This window comes from Aquila chrysaetos, chromosome Z, assembly GCF_900496995.4.
Source record: "Aquila chrysaetos chrysaetos chromosome Z, bAquChr1.4, whole genome shotgun sequence".
Lineage (NCBI taxonomy): Eukaryota > Metazoa > Chordata > Aves > Accipitriformes > Accipitridae > Aquila > Aquila chrysaetos.
The window spans coordinates 20,143,543-20,166,747 of NC_044030.1; the positions used below are offsets into that span (position 1 = coordinate 20,143,543).

General features: G+C 38.3%; 1 protein-coding gene across 4 annotated transcripts in view; it reads left to right on the forward strand.

The window, feature by feature from the left end:
- LOC115337143 (synuclein alpha interacting protein) overlaps window positions 1–23,205 on the forward strand; it is a 91,492-nt gene that overhangs the window by 58,100 nt on the left and 10,187 nt on the right. For all 4 annotated transcript variants that reach the window (XM_030005207.2, XM_030005210.2, XM_030005208.2 and 1 more), the window contains exons 4-9: window positions 127–989; window positions 2,668–2,847; window positions 5,928–6,041; window positions 11,374–11,499; window positions 15,493–15,662; window positions 22,735–22,827. In XM_030005207.2, coding sequence (XP_029861067.1) covers window positions 127–989; window positions 2,668–2,847; window positions 5,928–6,041; window positions 11,374–11,499; window positions 15,493–15,662; window positions 22,735–22,827 — 1,546 coding nt within the window. The remainder of the gene's footprint in view (window positions 1–126; window positions 990–2,667; window positions 2,848–5,927; window positions 6,042–11,373; window positions 11,500–15,492; window positions 15,663–22,734; window positions 22,828–23,205) is intronic.

A 23,205-nucleotide genomic window follows, 5' to 3' on the forward strand; every position in this document is an offset into this window, starting at 1 on the left:
GAATGTGGCATGTTATCATGTAATTCTTGTTTCCGGTGTTTGGTCAGGTATATCTTTAAAGCATGCTATATCATGTCACACGTCTGGTAGTAATCACTTCTAAGTCACATTCCTCTATTTGTCTAGTTTCCAGCAGCAGCTGGAACTGTGGAGTCTCAACTCTTATCGGAAATGCACAGAAACCAACAGGAATTGCAGATGTGTGCAATAAATTCAGACCAGTGAAGAGGGTTTCCCCATTAAAGCACCAGCCAGAAAGCTCTGAGAACAATGAAAGTGATGACCAGAAGAATCAAAAAGGAGAGAACCAGAAAGGCAGCGATTCTCAATCTGCGCCTCCAAATGATGACAAGAGTCCCGGAGAAGGAGAGAGTCTTAAAAGCAAAAACATCGAGCCAACTGTTCTGCTTGGGGAGCTGGAGCACTATGACCTGGATATGGATGAAATTTTGGATGTGCCTTATATTAAATCAAGCCAGCAACTTGTTCCTTTTACAAAGGTAGCTCCTGAGAAAAAACTTTTGGGTGTATGTTCAACAGTGAATGGTCTTAGTGGCAAGACCTGCTCTGCAGGGAGCACAGAGAACTCGCCTGCCGGAGGGACACAGTTCTGTGTGCTGTCTCCTGTGAAAGGCTCTCAGCTGAGAAAAACGCAGCCCATTGTCCTTGATCAGCACAAGCATTTAACAGAAGAATTAGAGCTTTCCCAGCCTTTAGTTAAGTGTAGCTCAGTCCATGAATCTGAAGCCCAGGGCAAGGGCTTCCTCAGCAGGACATTTGTTGATCCTCATGCTCACAAAACAGAGAAGACTATGCCAAACTGCCACCTAAGGACTTTCCACCTGCAGACGGCAGTGGCAGAAAGCAAGCAGCTAGAGGAACTGAGTATGAACTGGAGCAGTGCAGGGGGCCCAGAAGAGAGAAGCGAAGAGGTGAAAAAAATTAAGAGCATCTTAAACATTGTAAAGGAAGGCCAAATATCTTTACTGGTAAGTATCATCTTTTTCATAAACCACATAGAATAAGGGCGATCTGTGATGTGGTTTGTTAAGCCAGCAAAGCTGATGAAGTGCGCATTTTGAACCACTGCCCTTTTTATCTTGTACGCTCCTTAGAAATTGAGCATATGGGCTTCTAAATAGAAAGTTTTAATCTTTAAATCAAATACGTAGCAAAACCAAGATACTAGTTTTATGTAAATGTGGCCAAGATTACTAGTTTATGCAGTACAGTGAAATCATATAGAAGGCAGGTATTTTAACTACTGAGATCACTTAAATATTGAATTTAAATCTTAACTGAGTTTTGCCTTTCACAACATTCGTGCGTCGCTTTGTTCAGTTATTGCTGGTTTACCTCAGTTGTTACTTAGAGGCTGATGATGGGAACAGAGGGGCTTCTGTTGTATTCTGATTATTATTCAGGAGTGTTTATGCTGTCTTGTTGCAGCAGCATTCTCGGGCAGGAGCTTTCTCTAAAGCCTCATTGGCCTCTGACCCATATGAAGTTTTTTAGTAAATTCTAGCACTGTGATCAGGCACTATCAATGAATGTTTCCAAAGTAACTCAATGCAGGTTAACACAATGATGCAGAGCATGTGATCTCCACTCATAACGGCTGGTGGAGGCACAGTGTATGTGTAAGAACGGTTTTTGTTAAGATTTTTGTTTAGCTTCTCTGTTTACCAGTCTAGCTCAGGCACAAAGGCATGCTATTAACATAGCAACAAGAACAAAGGGAGATATTCAAAGACTAGACAGAGGCAGAAGAGAATATTAGATTGCTCAGTAAGAAATAAAAGCAAATTAAATTCACCCTGAGATAGGAATTGGGGGGAAAAAAGAGGTCATCATAGGTAGGTAGATGGAAAGAAAATGCATATTTTTTCCAAACAGGTCGAATCCTCTGAATGAAGTAGACTCGTTGAACAGTACTCTGGCAAGACTGCACAATTCTAGGAACTTATCATTGCTACTCCTTAACTCTGTCTTCCTTTTTCCATTTTCCTTCTGGAGTTTCTCAATCCAATTGCTTTGTCTCAAAATTAGGTTTGGGCAGAAATAATGTATTAGGTTGTGTAGTACTTCAGATAAATATTCAACAATTTTTTTTGTAGAAACAAGCTGTCAAATAAAAGTCTTCTGTTACATGCTTTAACTACATTTTTGATGGTGCTTAACAAGCTGCCATTTTTGTGATGAGCAAAATTAATCAGGAATGTTTTTTAGGAGTCATGGATGTTTTCTGTTCAATTACTCATCAATATAATGCCTCCCCTCCCCCCCAAAAAAAGAAAGAAAAAGGAGAGAAACCAGATGCTAAATAGACAGAAATTATGAAAATATGGGTATTTTTGCAGCTACTTCATTGATCAAATTAGTACAAAGACTTAAAGCTATTCAAGATCTTGCACTGTTGTATGACAACTGCATGAGAAGGAGCAAAACTACGCAGTGAATCAAGCCTGTAAGCATCCCACCTCTATCCTTCTGCTAAGGTTGCCACGTTCTGTATAGTGAAGTGAAAAGCTCTTGGTTTTGAGTTATAAAAGAATATGCCTATGGGGAAGCATTTTTGTATTTGGCTTGTGTCTTTGGCTGTGAGGCTTACTGTTCTGTGTATCTTTTTATCTTTAGTTGTAACTAACATAATGCTTTTTTTCACAGCCACATTTAGCAGCAGATAATCTGGATAAGATCCATGATGAATGTGACAACAATCTGTTGCATGTAGCAGCATCAAAGGGACATGCAGAATGCCTGCAGCATCTCACTTCTTTGATGGGTGAAGACTGTCTGAATGAACGAAACATTGAGCAGCTAACTCCAGCCGGATTAGCAATAAAGGTAACTTGGTCTCTCTCTCTACTGTAATGTGACATAAAGGTCATTTAGTTTCTTTCTGTGATGGCAATAAGTAATACATCCAGCAGGATGTTATTTTTCAAGCATTTTGGTAAGTGAGAGCAAAAAGAACTGTTGGCTGATACCACATAAGCAAATAAAAATGGATTACTATGCAGGATACAACATCAGCTGTATAACATTGACATTTTATATGTTGTTGTCAATGCATATACATTCATTTTTAAATCAGTTAACTGACTTTAAAAAAATTTGTAATATTTTAAGGAACTTTAACTCAGACTCAGTTGTTTCTTTAGAGAGCATAACAGTTGCTTGATTTTTTACAAATACAGGTATAATCTTGTAAGTCAAGTGTGAGAACATGTTTACAAAGCATAAAAAACCTCTGATCCACATCTGGAGGTGAAAATTCTTGGATGTCTAGAACAATCGCATCAAGGTTAAAATGTACGTGTTACAGAACAACCTGTTAGAAACTGCAAAAATTGTTCTCAAAGCTTACAGGAAAACCTATTATGTAGGAAAATGGGAAAAATGTTGGTGTTACTGCACTGAAATAAAACAGTGGTGTACAGGAAGGCTCATAATTTAACCATACTGATTCTGGTTCTTCAGTAGGTGAGATTGAATGGTTGAATGCTGTTCCTTTTAGTCACTAAGTACCTTAATAAGAAACAAGGCAAGGGTATAAATATAATACAGGAGTTTCTGTTTCTTCTGGGGGTGTATTGGGTTTTGCTTCTTGCAAAAACTTTAGAAACTGACAGAGGAGTGGTGGATTCCAACCTACAGGTTTCCATCTTTGAGATGTCATTTCAGTGACCTAGGGCCCTGGTGCAGGTTTCAGGGTTGGATTTTTTTTTTTTTTTTTCTGGGACAAGCTGTATGAATGTAAAATTAAACTGATACCTAGTTGTACTAATGAAATGCTATTATAAAAGTCAGGTATTTAGCTTCAATACCTTGGCCCATGTCCAAACTGAATAGTTACAGCCTGCCAATTTAATGTCATATAATTTTAGTTGGAAATCATTTTCTTTCTTGTTTTTTCAACCTGGGTACATAATGTGTTTATAAGCCAATAAAGCCTTTTGTTTTTTTCTCCAGAAAGACTGGCTTTTTTAATAATTGGTTACTTTAGTTTCTGTGTTACTTGAACATGCTTAGACATTCACAGAAAAGTGTGTAAATGTAATGGAGTTCCTCATGTAAGTGAGGCTACAGAGGCCCAGGTGTTTCTAAGGATGACCTACGTGGCTGGACTTGTTCTGGATCATGGCAAATTTTTGTGAGAGCCTTAAACTAATCTGGCATAACTAAACTTTGTAGATCTTGATCCTTACTCTCAAAGTGTTTTTGCACACTGATAGAATGGACTTTATTCTTCTTGCTCTTACTTTATACCGTTAACTCACATAATGTTATACCATGTGGGGCATGCACGTATGTTCCGCAAGAATTATGACTATCAGAACAGAAGAAAACTTGTATGCAGGAACATAAATTTCCATGGAAGAGAATTTCAACAATTTAGTGATGATCCGTAACATTTCCCAGTAAGGAATGAATGAATTAAAGCTAGTTCTTTTGATTAAAGGCCTCTTTCTGACCTTGAGATAAGAGCTAGAGAGTGAAAATAGAGTGGTATATTATGGCCAGTCGCACTGTCATATTGATAGTTTATTTTAACTAACTGAGGAGAAATCCTTTCCACATTAGCAAAATTATCATATTTAGCAGGTACTTAATTATATTAATTCTTTAACTTAATTTTAAAAATACGAAAATATTTTACTCAGTTGTGGTATAAAGGAAAACAAAATAAAAAATCATTAGTTAGTCATGCTTACTAATATTTGAACCCAAATAGGATTAGGAGGATTTTTCTAACGTAGTAAAAAGAATACAAGTAGTTTCATTGTTTTGCTTCATTACTGAAATCAAGAGAAATAGATTTAAGTAAGTAAAGGAAAATGGTGTGCATTTTTGTGTTTATATACAGACATTACATATGGAATGAATAAGACAAATATCAAATTAATTTTATTCCAATTTTTCTTTCTCCTGTATAATTTTAAATGGGTTAATATTTATTACATTCTTCTCCTTGTTCTTATAAAACTGAAACTTGAAATAGATATTTCGTTCCTTCTCCTGATGGCTTTTTCCATTTTATGCACACAGACAGCTTTTTATGTCATGTATGTTGACCTTTGTGAGGTTTTGACTGAACAATTGAAATACTTGTTTCAGCTATAAAGGATATAATAGCCCTTATGAACAGGAAAGTTGAAAAATGAAGTAAGAGCAGGCTGGAATGTAGGTCATGCCAAACTGCATTTACCAAGGTACCATTGCTGAAAGAGGGCTGCAGCAAGAGAAGCTGCTAAAAACTCCTACCTTTACCCTGAGCCACAAGCATGCTCTGAAGAACATGTTCCATCTGTTTCCACAGCATCTAAATCCCATTTCATAGTAACTTGCAAACTACTAGGAGTGTGCATAGCAGCTTGAGAATCTTGAGACTAGGCTCTAAAAGGTGTTCAGGGCCAGAACCATCTCCTTGTTTGTGTTTGTACAGTATCTATTACAGATAGGTCCTAATCCATGAGGATTAGGTGTTCAGATACTACATACATGAGAATAACTTAGGAAGCGTGCATTTAATTAGTGATTAATGAAGACTTGAGTTTGTAGGAAGACTGTTCACCCTGCTCCAGCAAATGATCTCATTTAGTCATTGAACCTTGCTGTCCAAGTGATAGAAACAGAACTATGGTTTTGCTCTGAAAAATCTGAGTGGGGACCAGATTGTGTATGTAAGACTATCTGACTGTCACTTTCACATTGCCACTTTCACTATAATCAGTAGCCAAACTGTAAGTGACACAGGACAGCAAGATAAACAAGGGCATTACGTGAGAGCAGATAAAAGAACACATTTTCAAATGAACTGGAATTTCATAGCATTTTAATAATTCTGATAAGCTTTTCCCTGTTTAGTAGAAGTGTTTAGAATTGAAACAGCTGGAATGTGAAATTTGTTTTTATTTGTTTAGAACGGTCAGCTGGAGTGTGTTCGATGGATGGTGAGCGAAACAGAAGCTATTGCAGAATTAAGTTGCTCAAAAGACCACCCAAGCCTTATTCATTATGCAGGTTGCTATGGCCAGGTATGACTTTCATTTACTTTTCCAAATAGGTTATTTAGATGCTTGTACAACAATTTCAATTCAAAGCATGTTTATAATTTTGTGGCTTTTAATTACAGGTGTTCTTAATTAGTTCAAATACAGCAAGATCTTTTCCCACTTAATCTGTGGGTTTTTTTCAGTATTTTCCCTCTTAAGTCTTTTTTTTTTTTTTTTTTTTTAAGCTTTAAGTGATGGCTAGGAGAAGATCAGCTGGCATATTGGGCCAACCTATCAATCCCAAGAACATCAGGGAAGATTAGCTGTCATGATCCCTAGAGGACTCCTAGGACACATCAGAAAATCACCAAATATTTTGGGATAGTTCATATTCTCTTTCCAGGAGAGACTAATCTCAAAAAATGTTGGCAAATTCTGACAATTTAGGAATTCAGTATATTGGCAGTGAAGTGAAATGTGGTGAAACTTGAACATCATCTGTCTAGCTCTAGCCAGTTTTATTGAGAATTACATATAAAAATATGTTGTAAATCAATAGTGTTCCACACCTAACTTATCTATAAATCTAATGATGAGAAACCACAGAAGTACAGCATTTCAGTGCTTTGCTAATGTCTGGGGAAACATATACCACTTAATTGCACCACATTCTCTTCCCACAAAGTCTGTTTTTCCTGAATAGACCTTGCAATAACCCCTCTTCAAAGGACCTTCTCCAGGATCTGCTATGCAAGGAATAGCGATTGGTTATTCTTCTCTAATCTCTTTGGCAGATGGGCCACTTTATCATGCAGTTTCTTCAACAGACATTAAGGATAAATGCATAAAACCCACTATTTTTGTGCTAATGCTTTTTTTTCTCTTACTTATTGAGAGAGCAAGCAAAATGTAACCACTAAGAAAATTATCTTTTTCTTTCCTGTACAAGTGTGGTTGTTTCATTGAATGCCATACAATTATTGTGGCTTATTTCTGCTGTTAACTGATCCTGTCCAAGAATGAATTTACTGGAGGGTTAAGGAAAGAGAGGGGGCAGGTTTCAAAGGCTATGGAGCTAGAATTCTACCCTTTTTCCTGCTGTTTCCATAGGCACACAGACACCCTTGTTTTCATGCTGTACAAAGACCTCCTTTGCCTTTTCTCCACTCACCTACTATGCAGATGTTACTGGTGCAAGTTAGGACTCTGCTGGATATACTGATTGATTGTGTCCTGCTTTCCGTAGCAAGTTTGGCTTGTAAACCTAGCACTGAATATAGGGAGGCTGGGAGCCAGATCAGAACTGGATTTGAGAAAGGCATGTTTGCTACTGGCAAGAAAAAGTTTGGAAGAGAAAGTCTCATATGAACTTACATTCATATCTTCAATTGATTAGCCTGATTTTGTCCTCATCTCTAGAGATATTTATACAAACTAAATCCAGTGAAGCTTTGGTTTTTTTCAGTGAACTATGGTGTCTACTGCCAGAAACAGATCTGGCACACTTTATCTAGATTCTTTTCAGAGCAGGACAGAAGCTCTACCAGTTAAGAAACACCAGCTACAATCAGCCACCCATGAAATTTAAAAAGGTGATATATAAATTGCTGCCAAATTTTTTAGTTAGCTGAATGCCAAAGAAAGTTCACATGTAATGTCAATTATCTTTTTTTTTATAATCCATAAACATCTTGCAAACATGAGGGAATGCTGAGGCTGAAGGGATGCCAGACTATCTTACCCAACTGTGTTAAGAAGAAAAAAACTGAGAAATTCAAATGCGTAGTTGGCACTATCCTTGAAGCTTTAATTTATTTTACCATTACGTACACAAGAGATAATCCATGTAAACACTGGTCTTGGCAGAATTACAAGAGTAATATTTTTACAAGGAAGACCTGTTAGTGAATCATTTTCTAAAAGAGCCAGTCCGTCCATTGTTTCCCCAGGCATTAGACATGCGCACCATATTTTTCTTCAATAAGTATCATTTAGAATGGGCAGCAAAAGGGAGTTCATAGCAATGCTCCTATGTGAAAGGTGATCAAACCACAGTCATGGCCTGACTCCAAAGACATCTCCACAATATTGTATTTTTCCAGTGAGAGAGGAACCACAGAAGTTCATCTGATGGAAGATGAGAAGTCAACCTGTAGCCTGGTCAGCATACCCCCTAGCAAGGCTTTCTTTAAGCATGGGATTATGCAAGAAGCAACCATGGTTGTTGGCAGGCCTCTCCGTGCCAAGCATAAGTCATGGGTACATGGCAGATTGTGTACCAGCTGTGTCTGGCACAGTCACCATGTGACAGGAGGGGATGCTGGTGCAGTCCTAGGCGCACATATTAGGCCCTGACTAAGCTTCAAAGGGCTGTAATTTCTTTTCAACACAGATGCTGTGGTAGCATGGACTGCTCAGGTAAGAGGCAGAGGGTGGGGAATGCCAAGGGTTTGTTGCCTCTGAGCTCCAGGGAGTCTAGAGGGACTTTGGGGAACCAGAGCTACAGCATGACTGAAGACCTAGAAGGGGTTCTGTACACTACTTGTCGGTGGTGTAGTGCCGGAGAGTGCAGTGGGGAGGAGTGTGTGACATTCAGATACGCAAATGCCTAACAACACACCTTTTTTGCACCTCAGGATGTTTGTCTTCCTGTCTAATGTCATTTTTGCAAGAGCAATGTGTGGTTTTCACTCGCTTCTACTCCTCTACTGTGAAGGGATACTGGGAAGGGCAGCTTATTTATTTAATATTGGGTGATGGGGCTAGGATTAGCTGTAGAATCGGTACTCTTCACCATGCTAATCCTTCCATTTGTAGTCAATTTAATTATTTAAATGGCCTTTGTTAGTTGTTCTTTCTGCTTCAAAAGTCAGCTGATGGAGCCAAAGTCTGCAGCCTGTCCCAAAACAGAAATTACTTACTGTGACATTTTCCCAGAATCTTTTCTTAGGGAGGTTTGAATTATTATAGGTCTAGAATATGCCAGAGGGATGTCAACCACTGCTACAACATAAGACCATTGTAGGTCTTAAAATTATCAGATATACTGAATACTTTGTCAGTATTTATCAGTAACTGTTACATAACAAATATGTGATCATTTTCCATTATCTTAATTTCATGAATTTTCTTATTATCCTTCATTTTGTCTCAATAAATTGAGTTGATGACTATAAACCTACTCTTAAGAGTACTTTTCTTCCAAATACCTAATGTGAGTGTTACTAAAGTGATACATGATATATTTTGATATATGATGTTTTCATTTTCCCTAGATCTAAGTGAAGAAAATAGTTGTTTTCTCTCTTTTTTTTTTTTTTTTTTTTTTAAATCAAGGATACATTTGTTTAAAAACAGTCATTTGAGAGAAACACAAGCTATTTGAGTAGGACTCTGACGCTGTGCCTGTGATCAGCTGATGCACAGACAGTCCTAAGTACAGATGATTGCATTTAGCCATCCAGGCACTTGATATCCGTGATGATAAGATAAATGACTAGAAAGCATCATTTGCTCCATGCTGATTGTGATCATAAAATTACAGAACATGCTTAACATTCTGGTGCCTGTTATGTTCCAAAGAAATATATAATTTCAAAGCTATAGTTGTCTTCATATTCTGCAGAGGAGCTTTGCTAAAATATTTTTCTTTTAATTATTAAAACATAAAGGCAATTCATAGGAGTAGTGTAATCCTTCTTCACTGCTGGCCAACACCACAGGCATCTCGAGAAATTGCTCAAAAGTATTTTAAAAGGGATTTGTGATCTGAAGTCATCTCTTCATGCTGGCTGTCAGCTGTATTGGGCATTCAGCCAAGGAGAAGTAAAAATACCTATCCCTTCACCCTGTAATAAAAACAAAACTGCTGCTAAAGTGAAAATATGAAGAAGGTAAGTTCCAGACAGACTAGCCCTCTGAAGTAGTGAGCAGAGATCCAGGTGCTTGAATGGGCAGAATTGTTTAGAGGAGACCTAAAAGAGTCTCAGGATCCATCTCCTTTTCCTTGACATTAAAATTTCTTTGGTACTTTTATACATAAAATGAGGTTTATACCCAAGGTTCCTAGCTAGAATTTCCTTCCCTCATTCTTATTCATTCTTTTTTCCTACTTGATTACTGCTCAGAGTCCTAGACATGCTTTCAGTACTGTTTTATTTAGGTACACTTCACTCTTACAGACCCATATATCTGTGGGTGTTTATGTACTTACGTACCACTGAAGCTACCAAAGTGCTGCAGGTTAAGTCTGTGCATTGGTGTTTGCCTCACCAACACTAGAATCTACAAAGCCCTTTTGAACTAGAGGTCCTAGCAAGTATAATGCATGACATATCGATGGAAGATAATAGAAAATACATGTTTAAATAAAAAAGTTTTAAGCTTGAAAGTAATTTATTCTTTTCAGCTATTCAGGTGCAAATACTGGGAGTACAGCTGTACCGTATGGCATAGGCAGCTATGCTTTAATGGACCTCACTTTTTTATGTTATCTATACATGTATTCTAGATTTTCAATATGTATCACATTCAGCAGGGCACAATGAAATTTAATCTGGAGAGGCACGGAAGGTTCCTAGAGAGAAGAAGGTTTTTCCAAATAAACCTGCTGGGGAAAATAAGAAATGAATTAAGTTTAGTGCACATATATAAACTTCATTGTTAGAAAAGAATACCCATATAAATGTGTATTACACCTCCATACACACACAAAGAGTGATGTTAAAAAGAATTAAGTTGGCACCTCAGTTTTGGCTTCCAGGCTTTCACTTGCAAGTTTTGCAGTCCAAGTCTCCCCAACCTTCCCAACATGCAGGCACATATAAATGGTCCATTAGTCAATACACTGAGATCTCAGGATAGAGAGATTTCCTGGTTTTAGTTGTGTTGCTTCTCCTCTTGCACAACAGCCCAGAGCTGGGGCATGATGATAGATTGGAAGAATCTAATTGCTCAGCTCTGTGATCTGCACATACTCCTGTTTTAATTTTCCAAAGAGGCTTGTGAAGTTTCACCAAATTTCACAAGCTGTTTTTCAGATTGACGCACAGGCTGTTCTGCCTCAGGTCTCCAGCATACAGGCATGCATGCTTTTTAATGTACAATTTCTCAGAATGTGTTACAGTACTCATATTTTTCCTATTGTCTTTTTATAAAAGAAATAAAGTGTTTCGTCTTACTTCCCTGGGGAAAAAAAAAAACCAAACCAGAGGCAGACCCATGATACACTAAGTCCTACAAAGTTTAGAGAGACTGAAAACAAGGAATTATTAGACAATATTAGTAACAGATGACAGAACCAGTATTCCTCTATTATATTTAGCTTTTCATTATTTCATTATCTTTTGTGACATCTCTTTCCCTCTCCCCCTAGGAGAAAATCCTTCTGTGGCTTCTTCAGTTTATGCAAGAACAAGGGATTTCACTGGATGAAGTTGACCAGGATGGAAATACTGCTGTTCACATAGCTGCTCAACATGGCTATCTAGGATGCATACAGGTAGAGTGATACATCAGATATATCAGAAACCCCTTTACATCAAACTTGAATGACAACAATCATTAAAATGATTATAGATCTTACAAGTGGGAATAATTATTGATACATTAAAATATACTAGAAGGAAGAACTTTAAACCTGTAGGACTCAGACTGAAATACCGAAAAGCTCTGGGTTTTTGGATTCCATTCTGTTATGCTATTGTTAGGCTAAAGTAACTGTTGTACTGCAAGAAGAAAGCATGATTATATTGTTTCTACATAAGCAGCCAATGCATATGTTTTTATGCTACAAAAGGGCAGCCAGTGTAGATATGCTTACTCTACTGTTCTGATACTTTCCTTCTGTTTCTTTTTCCAATGAATAGTTGTAGTTCTACAGTTTAGGGGGAGTCTAACAGATAAGTTTGTTCTATGTTGAAGGATTTCTACCTTGAGTAAACCATCCTTTCCAGACTTGTAATCTTTGAATGTATCTATGCTAAACAATGCAGCATGATGGTGATTTCTAACTAATTCTCAATGAATCAGCTTCGCCACTGAAAGCAATATAGTTCTGTTGTAGATTCCTGCTGAAAAGGGTAATTTGTCCTGCTGAGAAGGCTTACACAGCTACAATACTTTGGGAGCCAGATCTGAATAAACCAGTTTGGATGCCTCTGTACAGTACCAGTGTTCAATGCAGACATACCAAAAAACTGTAGGGTTGAACTGGATGGCTAGGTGAAGCGTCTCGACTTTGTGTTGAATTGCAGATGTACCCTCTGTCCATCAAAGTTACTAGAACCCTTAGTCACAGGAGTACATTTCAGTATTTGGTGTTGTCAGCCCTTTGAGTGAAAGCTCTTTGGAGAAGAAATAATAATAATAATAAAATTATTACAGGAGATTGCAGAAAGGTATCTGAGAAACAAATTAGTCACTGAAGAAGAATAGATAAAGAATAAATAACCACGTGGCAGAAAGGCAGGAAGTAGAAATCAAAGTAATCTGGTCAAGTAGAGGAGGAAAACATGTCTAAGAAGGAGTAGTAATTCTCAGAGTCTAAGGACTCAGATACATATCAGTAAACATGTTAATCCTATTATCACACATGAACTGATCCACAGGATCTCTTAGGCCAGTGCAAACACAGAAGATTTGTATTAGTTGAACCCTAAAAGAAATACAGCCAGCCAATTCTCATTAGCTAACCTCTTCAGAGAGCTAAATATATTTGTGCACACTGTTATGTTGAATCTACAGATGCATAGCTTATTATTATTATTATTATTATTATTATTATTATTATTATTATTACTACTATTATTACTATTATTACTATTATTATTATTATAGCAGTCTATTTATATATCTGGACACAGAGAAGATGTAACTCCATAAAAGCCAGTTTGAGAGTCTCACACAGTAAAGAAAGTAAAACAGGTGACAGTTGAGCTGAATGAATAATCTTGAAAAGAACACAGTGAAATAGATTTGGACATGACCATCTCTGCATTTTGTCACTGATGGGACATGTCTGTCTTTTAAAGATGTCAGGAATGGACCTTGTACAAATTCTTATGAGAATAAAATAAATAAATCATCACATCCAAGCTAAATCAAGTGTTTATATTCTTGTATTGTAGATAATTGCTATGATCAGTTGGAAAAAAGTGGGAAGAAATGTTTATGATTTACTAGTGGGGAGCATCTTTGTGGTAGGGTGTGTGCTTAGGGTTGCTAACTCAACAATGCCTCATCAAGGTGTACAATGCATTTGAAGGAGAAATGAGAGTAGATGATTTTGAACAGAGTGGTGACATATGCAGGCTGTTTTCATGGATAAAACTAAACCAAGAAGAGAATAGCCCTGCTTTCCCTGTGAAGAATGAACCTTAATAAATGGCTTAGAATTCTCAAGATTATTTTATTGTAGATAAATATACAAATCAACAAGTGTTTTGTGTTGAAGTGAAGCCATGAGAAATAAATCATGAAAATATCTAACAACAACAAAAATACACTATGTTAGTAATGTCACTTCATTAACAACTCACAGTCTTTAAGTGTAGTTGATGTTTTGTTGTGCTGTGAAACAAAATAAGCCCTCTGCCCAGTGAGCTTATAGTCTAATTTAAAACAATGTACAGTGAATGATCTGGTGAAAAGAAAGAAGCAATAAAGGAGTCAGAGAGAATATAAGGAGCAAAAGATGGAGGGTCACAGGCTGTCAGTGATTCCTTGGGCCTCTCATTCACTGTGTTTATGAGCAGGTGACACTCCTATCATGTTCCAAACTGAAAGATTGCTTTCTGCAGGGTCATAACTCTCTCTTCTTTATTTTCTTTATTGGTAAATTAAACCAAATTTATTACACATGAGATGCAGTGCAAGACTGTTCATAAGTTTTCTTTCTGTATAGATTCAGCAGACCAGACAGACCACCACTCCTCTCTCCTGTCAGCAGGTGTAGAGGTGTCTGTGCCTGCTGGTTTGAGTCAACAAAGCCACTCCAATCCTTCGTGGCTTACAGCTCTGCTTGGATAAGTCAACCAAGAGCTCAGCCACACAATTCCTCTTCTGCATGTGTACGTGTAATGTTAATGATGCTGTAGTTTTTGAATGCATCATGATTTTGTTCAGAGTTTTTTCTGAAGTGCTATGAGCCATGTGTGTCTGAACATTGCTGAGGACATTTAGGTCCTATTCTAGGCTCTTCAGTAAAGTGAATACTGCATAACACTGATTATCACAACCAGATCAGAAAGAGTGAAGGTTTGGTCTCAATTCTTGCTTCAGTTATCGGATGTCTTGAGGTCAGCCTGGCAGAACTTCTTTTGCCCTTACAATGCTCTGGGTTCAAGTCCCAGAGGTAACTCAGATGTCATGCTCACAACCTGGACAATTCTCCAGCCACAAGCTAGGGTTCATAAGCCATCATTTTTCTTAAAGACTGAAAGCTGACATATATTTGAGTATCTCTTTAAAAGAAAGTAGAGGGTGATCAAGCAATTGCAAAGCAATGAGACTTCTTTCAGCATTAAAAAAAAAAACAAACAAAAAAAACCAAGCAGATTGAAAAAGTCATTATACAAATTTCTTTCTGCAAAAAGAAATTTGTGCCTGTCTGACCTAAAGGAGTTGTTGGAAAGTATCTGCCATACCTTTCATATCCAAACATCCCTTGGCTAAGGAATCAGTACATTGAGGCTGCTGCGTTGAGTGTTTTAAACTCAGGGATTCTGCTGTGGTAGGAAATTGAGAGCTAAACCACAAAAGGACTCAGCAAATTTTGTAGCAAAGACATTCCTAAAATGAGATTCTAAGGGTGTGTTGCAATGCCTTGCAGTGTGGAGATCCCATGAACAGCAAATACCAGACCTGGTCGGTCATTACAGGTCATCACCACCCTCTGTAAACTGGCTAGCAATGTGTTCATGCTGCCCTGGACCCTGATTTTATCTAGCACAGATGTCCTTTGAATTGCACTTGCCTGTGTCTTCTTTTCTAGGTCTACCATGTGCAAAGTTAGCACAATGTTTAGTAATGCATAGACAGGTGCATCTGAAAAAGTTTATCACTGTGACTCAGGAGAGAATCAATAGGTGCCTAAATGTAAGTCCTCTGTTTTCATTTGGCGGTTCCAGTCACTGTATGAATGCTACAAGTCATGCTACACTGTACAAACAAATGAACAGAAAACAAATTAATTGAGTAGAATGGCAAGGGAAGAGGAAGGAAGAATATAGTCTTTTTATAGTTCTTCTGAACCACAGCTCAGTCTTCTGTGTTATCCTTGCACCTGAGTGATAGATTTTAGTGGTATGTGTTTTGAGTTCAAGCTGCATACAGGCTTGTCAGTGACTGATTTTTAAAAATGTTTGGCTTAGACCAACATTTTCAAGCATTTTATTCAGGAGAGCTTTGTGTCCAGCTGGTTTTGTGGTTGACCAGAAATCACAACAGAGACCTACATTTACAGGTGTCAATGTTTCCTTTTGTGTTTTTACAGACATTGGTTGAATATGGAGCAAATGTCACCATGCAAAACCACGTGGGAGAGAAACCCTCACAAAGTGCTGAGCGACATGGGCACACCATGTGTTCCCGCTACTTAGTAGTTGTGGAGACATGTATGTCATTGGCCTCGCAGGTTGTCAAGCTAACAAAGCAGCTGAAGGAGTAAGTGTTTCACCATTAGCAGAGGGATCGTTCTTAAAACACTACCCTACTTTGTCTTCAGTTTATTAGCAGTGTCTGTTTTCTGCTTCTTATGTATGATATTTTCAAGTCATATTTCTACCTTATTTCTCCACTCTTTCCTGCTCTTAAGCATTTGCCCCCTTCCCCTTTAGCAGCTCAGTTTTTCAGCTGTTCTCTTTGTGGCAGTTTACTGTCAACATAGATGAAAGAGTGGGAGTGGAAAAGGGTATGTATGAAGCGATCCGGTCCCTTTTCCCTTTGCATACCTTGGGATCATTGCTGATCATAATTTCTGTTCACATAGCATGCTTTTATATACAGTAAGTGGCTCTTCCCTGTTACAGTGCTGGGTGTTGATGTTGGGAAGAATAACGGAAACATAGATGGAGGGGTTTTTTTGGACTTGAAAGGTCACCAAAGCCCACAATGGCTACTCAGGAAATATCTTATGTTCTGTTTTTTCTTCATAGGAGCTCGTTTTAATATTTTAGTATGGTTTTTAATAAACATTCTGTAAAGAGCTTGTTATTTTGAAACATGAATGTATGCAATTGCTTGTTTTTATTATAGGTGCAGTTACTGTGACTTAGCATGTCAATGGGCTCATAAGATAAGACTCTTAGAAACCATCAGCACTGACCTAATGTTGTTGCATCTTACATAAATGATCAAGAGCTTGTCAGCTACCAGAAGGCTTGAATATTACTTCTGACAAACCCATGTTTAGAGGAGACCATATCATTTTATGCAAGCAGTATGTGGGTAATTGCACTGGGAATAAATTACAAGACTGTTAGCAGGGGAGCTGCAGGGGTGGCCTCTATAAGAACAGGTGAGGGGCTGCTCTTTGCTGGACACAACTGGTTCCAGCCATCTCCGCAACAGACCCACTGCAGGACACAGCTAAGCCCATCAACCAAGTTGTTGACACCTCTGTGAAAACATATTTGAGAAAGGGGAGAAAATGCCAGAGAGGAGAAGGGAAGAGAAGAGTGACAAAGAGAGGAAGCAGCAAGGTCAGAGGAGCAGGAGGTGCACCATGGTGGAGCAGGCATATCCCCAAAGAGTCTGTGGCCCATGGAGTACCCATACTAGAACAGGTATACCCCTTGAAAGGACAGCAGCCCTTGGAAAACGCCACACCAGAACCAGTGCTTCCCTGAATGGACTGCAACCTGTAAAGGACCCACAGTAGAGCACAGGAAAAAGTGAGAAGGAAGGAGCAGCAGAGAGAAACTGCTACACACAAACGCTGACCTGTGCTGCTCATTGCCTCCCTGAAAAGACTGAGTGTAACCGGCAGCGATGACAAGAGGGGAAGAGAGGTGTCTGGAGTAAAGCCTGAGAAAGGGGGAGAAGAGGGGCTTGGAGTGCAGATGAACCTGGGAGTGAAGTTGAGCCTGGAAAAGGGGAGGATAGGTATTTTAATGTCTGTCCTTTTTTGTTTCCCAATACCTGAATCAATAATGAAATATTTATTCTAATTGGCAATGAATTAAGTTAAATTCCCCAAGTTGAGTCTCTTTTGCCCATGACAGTAACTGGTAAGTGATCTCCCTGTCTTTATCTTGACCAACGAGCTTTTTTGCCTCTCTTCTTCCTATTTTCTCCCCCCATCCCACTGAGGAATAGGGGCAGTGAGAGACCGGCTGCATGGGTCCTTTTTGCCAGCTGAAGCCAACACATTACAGTGATACAATTTTTAGTTTCAAACTGCATGTCTTCCAAATAAGGGTAAAAATTATCTGTATTGTTAATTCACCCTTTTGGTATAATCAGGTATCTCTTTTGTACTGTTTTCACAGCAAAAGGAGTGTGTAGTAGCAGTCTTCTCTGTCATTACAGAATACCTTCCTGCATTTGAAGTATGCTTATTTTTATGTTTGTACCTCTAAGTTTTATATTATAAAGGCATTTTCTCTTTATGATATCTTTACTCTTCTTTTACTTTTATACTCTCATAAATACAAACAGAGAACTAAGGATTATTATAATTCTCACTGTTTTCATTTTTACAGTTTAACACTGTTCACTGGATATTTCAAAGTACCAGGTGTTTTGTAGCTGGTTTATTTGCTGAGAAATACTAAAATATACAAATCAGCTGATATAAAGGAAAAAAACCGGAACATAGGGTATTTCCTGAGTAGCCTGCATTAGCAGCTGACTCATCTCAATATACAATGAAATGTATTTTCCCCATAACTCAGCAGAAAAAACCCGCACACACCAGAAAGTAGAAATGGCAACCACAGATTCTCAGTGTTTCAGTTCTCTTCAGTGGTCACCCAGTACTTGATATAAGTGTTAACCTCTCATATGGAAAAGAAAGACTTGTAATGTCAGTCAGCAGGCTGTTCACCTCCATAGAAATATTCTAGTTCTGACTTTCCTGACAAAAGCATTAACACCGTTCCAAGTCTCCTGCCCTGTCATCTCACAGACTGCATGCACAGGAAGTCATTTAAATCATTCTTATCTGGCTCCTGATGGGTTCCTTTGCTTGTCTCAGCTGGAGTTAAATCTGCTTCCCTTCAGCAGTCTATTTTTTCAGTCTTCAGATTTACCTCCAGTAAGTGCAGCAGCAGCCTTTTCTTCCTCTTCTACAGAGATGTCAGTCTCCTGTGCAACCCTGTTTCAGTTTACTGAGGCAGTGATATATTCTATTTTCTTCTTGAAAGAACAGCTTCTGCATGGCTATTTGGGCTGCAAGCCTCAGGCTGTGAGTGGCTCTGATAGAAGCAATGGACCATGTTCAGAAGCCCATGCTCAGGAGCCAGAGGGGATGATGCAAGAAGACTCTTGCCCAGTTTTGCAGTCCCATCCTGCGTAAAAATCCAAGGATGATATGAAGTACATGCCTGGGGCAGTTTCTCAAGGGGCCTTACCTCTGGAATAGCAGAATTCATTGTCTACAGCACCTCTGAAGATCCAGAAAGCATCAGATGGCAACAGATGGAAGTCCAGTTTACAGTCTGAGTCACTTCAAACTGCTGTTACATAGGAATAGCTCCAACTTGGGCAGCTGAGCTGGCTTTCCTGTATTTTCTCCACTTACTTCCGCTGGTGTTAATGGATGTTGTTCTAAAGACAGAGGAGTTATGATTGTATTATGATGGATTACTTGAATGGTCAATATCAACACAGAAAGCCCTATGTGCTTCTCAGCCTTCCCTCAGCTGCTGTAAACACAAGCTGATAATGCAATCTTCTTTTATTCTGTGTGCCTTATTAGCCAGGGATAAGAGCCTCTCTCTGATAACACTGTATGTCCCCAACCACAGGGAGACTGGAATGGTTGATATTGTGCAAGAAGAACAGAAGCACAGAAACTGTCTTAGACCAGCACCTAGCAAAATGTATCTTCAAAGGTCCTAAACCAAAGAAGGAACTACCATCTTTCATTCTCTTTTTATAATCTCTTTCAGTCATCAAGGCAACATAGAGCTGTTCTAGAGAGAAGTTATCCCAATCCATCACGCTTTTTGGAGCCATTCCTGAAAAGAAGGCACAAAACCAAAACAATAAAAGCACATTTTGCCAGAGTCTTCACATCTTTCAGTACTTTGATCCAAAGCCGCTCAGATGACAAATACAGAGGAGTATAGCAAAACCTTTTGAGTTGGGTCTAAGTCTCCATTCAGAGAGAAAAGCCTTTATGTTTGAAAGAAGGAAATAAGTGGTAACTAGAAATGTTCCATTGAATCTTCGCAAGAGGATTAACTGACACTTTTCCCCAAAAGAGGGAAGGATCCAAGCAATTCTTTCCATAGGTAAAAAAGGAAAGTGGCCCACAAAAACTGCTGTTACTGTCTTCAAAATAAAAGCTTTGGTTTTCATCTCTTGCTAAGTATAGAAGTTTGGTCAATCCAATAGGACTTTCTGAACTAAACAAAATGCTTAGGACAGTCATAAAAGTTTCTGAGAGTCTATACAAAATATTGGCTTTCATTTTACTTCCTGAGGTCTCCATAGGTCTTACATTCGTAATTATTCTCTCACTGATTTTATCTGCCTGAAAAAAACTGAGTTGCTAGTGTAGAAAATTCCTATCTGCACAGATACATGGTTTCTAGCACCAATGACATTAGCAGTAATGACTTGTATTGTTTGGGCTTTCTGGGCCTCAAGACACCAAGTCAGAACTAATGACATAGGATTAATGCTTCCCTAGACTTCTTTACAATGCTGCTTGATGACAGACCATTCTACCTGCATTCCCAAAGGTTTGCACTGTCCTACATTTATGGACCTGGATGTGCAAAACAAATAATGAATGAGACACTTGCTGATCCTTTTAATACACTATCAAGCCAAAATCTCTGGCAAGGCAAAGATCGAAGCAAACCATGAGTCAAAAGATGAAGATGAGAAAGTGGTTTAATAGCCTCTGTTGCCACCACTTTTCTGTATTCTGTAAACAAAATCCATGATTTTCCTGAAACTTCATAGGAATAGCTGTAAAAATAGCTGAATAAAAAAAATTATTGTAGTGGTATGGTAAGGTGTGTGCAACTTGCTGATTTGGGGGGTTTTTTGGTGTGTGTTATATAGATGTGTAGTAAGAAACCCAATATAAACTTTACAGTGTTCATCTATTTTTTAGTTAGTTAAGCTGTTTTATTTTCTGCTTTGTAGAGTGGCCATTCTTGTTTTATTTGAAACAAAATGGAGAAGGCAACATACTGTGAAAGGTACTTCAGTAAAGCCCAGTGCCTCAGCCTGTTCCCTGTTCAGTTACTGAGCTCCCTGATTTCATTAGGAGGTAGCTGGGGTCCACAATTGTCTAAGTAGACACAGAAGGGTCCTTACATATTACTTACTGGGAACACTGTCTAAGCTAAGACTCTCAGAATTTGAGCATTAAATATAAAGTAAGTAGACCCTCTTACTGCTGAAGCTACAGTGATCTTGTCTTCTAAATCTGGTTTTAATACTTAGCAATATTGCTATTCCAAGAACTTGCGATCCTTTGTTTTCAATGTTATCTTAGTATATATGTGTATGTTATATATCTTTAGGGGTAGTGCTGGCAAGATGTGTGTGTTTCTGGGAGCTATTTACTAACTGGTTAAACTGTTAAAATGGAGGAAACTTTAATTCTTTTAGCACAATAAAATGTTTAAGTGGAATGAGAACATTATCTCAGCAGAAGAGGTGTCAGAGATTTCCATTAAAGCTAAAAGCATAAGAAGCTTTTAGCTACATTATTTAGATATTTAGAAATAGAAGTTGAAGGAAGCATAAAAGGCAAATAAAACAGATAAATTGCATCACAATCTAATCTCAGATGAAAATTTCCCTGGCTCTTAAAATACAGTATCTGGGGAGTTGCAATATAAGCCAATGTTGACAGATGGCAGGAGTAATTTTAAAATATTCTAAGGAAGAGTGTAGGCAAGATGAAGGAAGATGGAAAATTAAAGGAAGAAAGGATCTACGTAAAGTATGGTTGTATTGTAAAATGTGATGGCAAGGCAATATGTCAAGATCCCACCTTTATTTCTGTGGCACTTTTCAGAAGCATTCTGATATGTTAAAAGTAAAACGTTTGTTTTCTGCCAACTCTGCAAGTACACCCCCTAGTCTAAAAAGTCATCTGGATTCTTTCTGGCTTTGACATTGCCAGTTATAAAGAGTGCATTTGGAACTCAGCTAACTCTTCTGCTGATGGCATGCAAGCTAGGAAAGAGTCCAGCTCACTGGTGGAGAACTGTATTAGTTCTGCAGATCCAACAAGAATAAAAGTACTAAAAACATATTACTTCTATGGCAACAGAAGCAGCCTGGGAGAAGCAGATAAAAAGTCATTTTCACATGGTCATTTGATCAGAACTGGGGAATAAAACCAAATGTACCAGTTGTATACCAGGTGAAAGATATCATAAGTACAGTAACAAAATGCTGTAAGTCTCTTGTTTTCTAGTAGTTTCCCAATAATTCTGTCTGTGCAGTGTTTAGAGGCACTGGAACAGGTCACTAAACAGGATTGAATGTTATCTGTGGTGGTCGACAAGCTAAAGGGGTGTTTTGATTTTAGAATGGAATGTCTAAATTGGATGGGAGCAGGGAGAGGAAGAACTTTTTGTGGCAAACTGATCTATTCCTTCATTTTCATAGAACTACTTGAAAGTTTGCAGGTTATCTTTTTCAACTGAGTCCTTCTTATGGAAAGAACTATGTGGCAGGACATCAGAGATTGTGACTATAGTTATATAGTAAATGGAGTTTGTAGTATGGATGTCACTTTGATATTACTAATATCATTTTTACAATTTTTACAATACAATTTTACACATGGGTCTCTAAAGTTATTTACAAAGCAGCATAGATCACAAGACCACACTGAAAGTGATAGACTGCAGTAGGTACAGCACTACTGAGTATAAGGTGGGTGCAGAGCACGGGTAGGACCTTTAGTAAGGTTGGGCAGCAAGCAGATGTGTTTTTTCCTACTCCCCTGAATACACAGAGGTTATGCTTAGCTCCATCCTGCAGCTGAAGAAGATTTGACCAACCCTTCTCAGTGGGCAAAGGCTCCTCTCTAAGTTCATTTGCAGATAGAAAAGGAGAGAGCCGTTGTCTGAGCTATCATTTAGCTGAGTAAAAGCCATCCACCAAATGTAGGAAGTGACTTCTTAATCTGTCCCTTTCCTCTTCCTTTGCACAAACAAGTAAGAACTAAGTGATCCTAAGTTTGCTCTGCCATATCTTGTTTCTGGACTGTTATTTTCTGTGAGTTACTCAGTTCCAATTAACTGCTGCTTATGATCCCACTCTTGTCCTTATATGAAGTAAAATAAATAATATCTGACAAGTAAGCATCTCTCAGTTGGTCTTGTACAGTGATCACAAAATGTTCACAGGGATTCAGAGACAAACTCCTTCTTTATGTTATTATTTATAATCTCTCTTTTTATTTACTATGTAAAGTATAGGTGAAGAGGACTTCTTTGAATACAAAGTTGAATGGCTACTATCAGTTATCCTGTAACTTACTAATGCTGACAGTTCTACAATTCAAGGTAAACAGTCTTACATTTTCTTGCAGGCAGACAGTGGAACGTGTGACGTTACAGAGCCAGCTCCAGCAGCTTTTAGAAGCCCAGCGGTCAGAGGGCAAGTCACTGCCCACATCCCCAGGGTAAGGTGACTGGAATTGTGTTGCAGCCTGGATTTGCGCAGTTTCATGGTACATCAGTTATCAGGAGAAGCTGTAACCTGTCTAAATAGCAGATGTGTTCTGTAAAGTAAATGTGTTTTTTTACCTCGTGGGCTTGAAGCTGAGCTTCTAGAATTTGACAGTGTATAATGTTGTATAAATATTGGAAATTTTACGTATGAAATTAATAGTCCCTGTTTCCCAACAGAGCGAAAATCAGATTTACAGTGGGATACAATATATTTTGTATTATATGAATAGCAGAGGATCCTAGAAACCCCTAGGAAAGTTGTAAAGTTTGACCTTGTGGTGTCCACTGTACATTACTGCCAGCACTAATTCATAATTCAGTTACCAGCA